Source organism: Culex pipiens, chromosome 2 (assembly GCF_016801865.2).
Source record: "Culex pipiens pallens isolate TS chromosome 2, TS_CPP_V2, whole genome shotgun sequence".
Lineage (NCBI taxonomy): Eukaryota > Metazoa > Arthropoda > Insecta > Diptera > Culicidae > Culex > Culex pipiens.
Window position 1 is genome coordinate 113,686,446 of NC_068938.1, and position 2,584 is coordinate 113,689,029.

General features: G+C 53.3%; 1 protein-coding gene across 1 annotated transcript; it reads right to left on the reverse strand.

The window, feature by feature from the left end:
• Nucleotides 1–25: 25 nt before the first annotated feature.
• On the reverse strand, nucleotides 26–2,418 carry LOC120414659 (protein SDA1 homolog). Its single transcript, XM_039575919.2, has one exon. It carries the CDS (start codon nucleotides 2,306–2,308, stop codon nucleotides 95–97), a length of 2,214 nt encoding a protein of 737 aa, XP_039431853.1. The 5' UTR covers nucleotides 2,309–2,418; the 3' UTR covers nucleotides 26–94.
• Nucleotides 2,419–2,584: the final 166 nt, after the last annotated feature.

A 2,584-nucleotide genomic window follows, 5' to 3' on the forward strand; every position in this document is an offset into this window, starting at 1 on the left:
AAGGAAGACAAATTAGACTTAATGATTGTGTTTAGTAAACATTAAATTTATTTACTTTTATCTTCGCCAACCCAGAAAAAAAAAATACAGAACCTCACTTCATCTTTTTCTGCTTCATCAAATGGTGCCGCAGCGCGAGCTGTTTATCCCGGAACGACTTCTTGACCTTGCCGCGCGCCTTGTGACGCATCATGTTGTAGTTCTTGGTCTTTCGCTTCTCCCGGTTCGTCTTGGAGCAGAACGGATCGTGCCGGTTGTCCTTGTAGCCAAACTTTTCCCGACCTTCGCGGCCCCGCTTCATGCTCTCGATGCGCGCCTCCTTGTCCGTCTTGCGCTTCTTGTAGATCATCTCGATGTCGTCCAGCTTGACGAACTCGCTCCGTTCCTTCTCCAGCTGGCGCTTCCGGTTGTTGTGCGTCATCTTCTTCTTGACCTGTTCCTGCTCGATCCGGGCAAAGTCGGCATCGGTGAAGATCTTCGTGAGGGCGAGCTCCTGCAGGGCTTCCTTCGAGGTCAGCGTTGTCGCTGCCGCGGTCGATTCTTCGCTCGCTTTCTTTGTTATTGCTTTCTTGACGATCTTTTGCCGCTTCACGGGTGGTTCCTGCTCTTCCTCCTCCTCCTCGTCTTCGACTTCTTCGCCGTCCGCTTCGGAATCGGTTTCCCACTCTCCGTCGTCGCTGCCCTCTTCTTCCGATTGTTCTTCGTCTCCGTCGGAATCTTCCTGGTCACCATTCTTGACCATGGTGATGCCCTTTTTCTTTTCCTCCAGCGGTTCCTCGTCGCTGTCCACGTCGACCCAGCCGCCCTCCGAGTCGGAATCATCCTCCTCGTCCGAAACGTCCAAATCGGGCGCCGCGTTGAGAAGTGCTTCCGTTCCCGGGATGTGGTCCATCGCTTGCACTTCTCCGTACTTTTTGGGCTTGATTTCGACGCTGGCTTCGGTTGGCCGACCGCGGTCCTTCTTGGCCAGCAGCGTCGGAATCTGCTCACGGTACAGCAGGATCAGCGCCTTGGCCGCCATCATGACGGATTTCTCCTTGTAGTTTTTGTACAGCGTAAGATCCCGCAGCAGGTCCTCGTTCATGGCCAGCGGACAGCGCACGCAAATCTCCCGTACGGCGTTCAAACCGATGGCCATGACGTCACTGGAGTTGCGTTCCGTCACGAAATTGTTGACCAACGTTTTGATGACCGGCTCGATGAGGTCGGGCGGAACTAGCTCGTGGGAGGCTTGGGCCGCGAACTGCAAGATTCTCGTGACCTGCCGCTGGTGGGGCTGGACGAAGCGCGTAATGTACGGGTAGAAGCTGAACAGGAACAGCTCGTGGATGCCGACGAGGCGCGAAATCACGTCCAGATGCATCAGTTTAACCTCGAACCGCTCGTTGCCGGCCTGGAGCTGCTTGAACAGGTTCTCGGCCATGCCCTGCGGGTTGTGAATCAGGTGGACAGCGGAAAAGTTGAACGAAACCGCTTTGGTCTTCTTTTTCTGAGCCTGGTGGTACAGCTTTTTGGCCGCCTCAAGCTGCTTCTTTCGCTTCTTGGTTTTCTTGTTGACCTTGTTGGCCATCATGACGCCCTTCAGGTCCGCCTCCTTGTCGCTGTCCTCTTCGTCATCCTTGCTGTCGTCCTCGTCGGTTCCCAGGAAGAATTTAAGCGACGCCACCATGACCTTGGTGATCTTGGAGAAGCATCCCACGGTGGCAATCACGTTGACCGTTTTGGCATCGTTCCAGATTCGCTTCTTGTACAGCTCGATCATGATGTCAATGGACATTTTGGCCGCCTTCGGGTTCGCGTCCTTCAGCATCGTGTACATGAAATTCTGCAGCGTCGAGTTCAGTTTCATGTCCTTTTGCTTGGCGTTCATGTTCTTGATATCCGTAATGATGTGATTCTCCAGAAAAGTTCTCAGCGCCTTATCCGGACAACGGAGCAGCTGGAAGAACAGCTCCAGCAAGTCCAGCGGCGAGATCAGATTCTTGTTACGTAGCAAGATCAACGCCCGGCAGAAAGTGTTCCGCATTTCCGGATCCAGCGTGGTCGAGTGCGTCTTCAGCAAATCCACAATCGTCTGCGGGAACGTCTTCAACTCTTCGATGTAACACTGAGCAATCTGCGCCAGAAACATAATCGACTCGCACAGGCTCTTGTTCTCCTTGTCCGGTTCCAGCCGGAAGATTTCCAGCACACTCAAAAAGTGCTGATACTGCTGCAGAAACTCCTCCTTGTACGACTCCGGATCTCGCTTTATCAGGTTCTGCAGCTGGGGCAGATTGTCCGGCAGCTGATTGTTGTGCCGCACCATCGTGGCGGGCGACCTTGTTGCCGGGTGGCAACCACAAAACCGAAACCGAAACTAACGACGGAGAAAATCCGACTGCGCTGCAACGCGAGATCGGACCAAAAGAAAACACGCGGGTTTGTTTTGAACGGGGTTGTCACATCTTGAGTGTCACCTGAAAGGGGCGTTGGAAGCGAGGTCGAAAGGCATTTTACCGTAAAACAATACACTCTTGCCTAAAACTCCCGAATGACTTTGACTTCACCTGAGAAATCAATCACCCGTTTCTTTTAAGCGTAC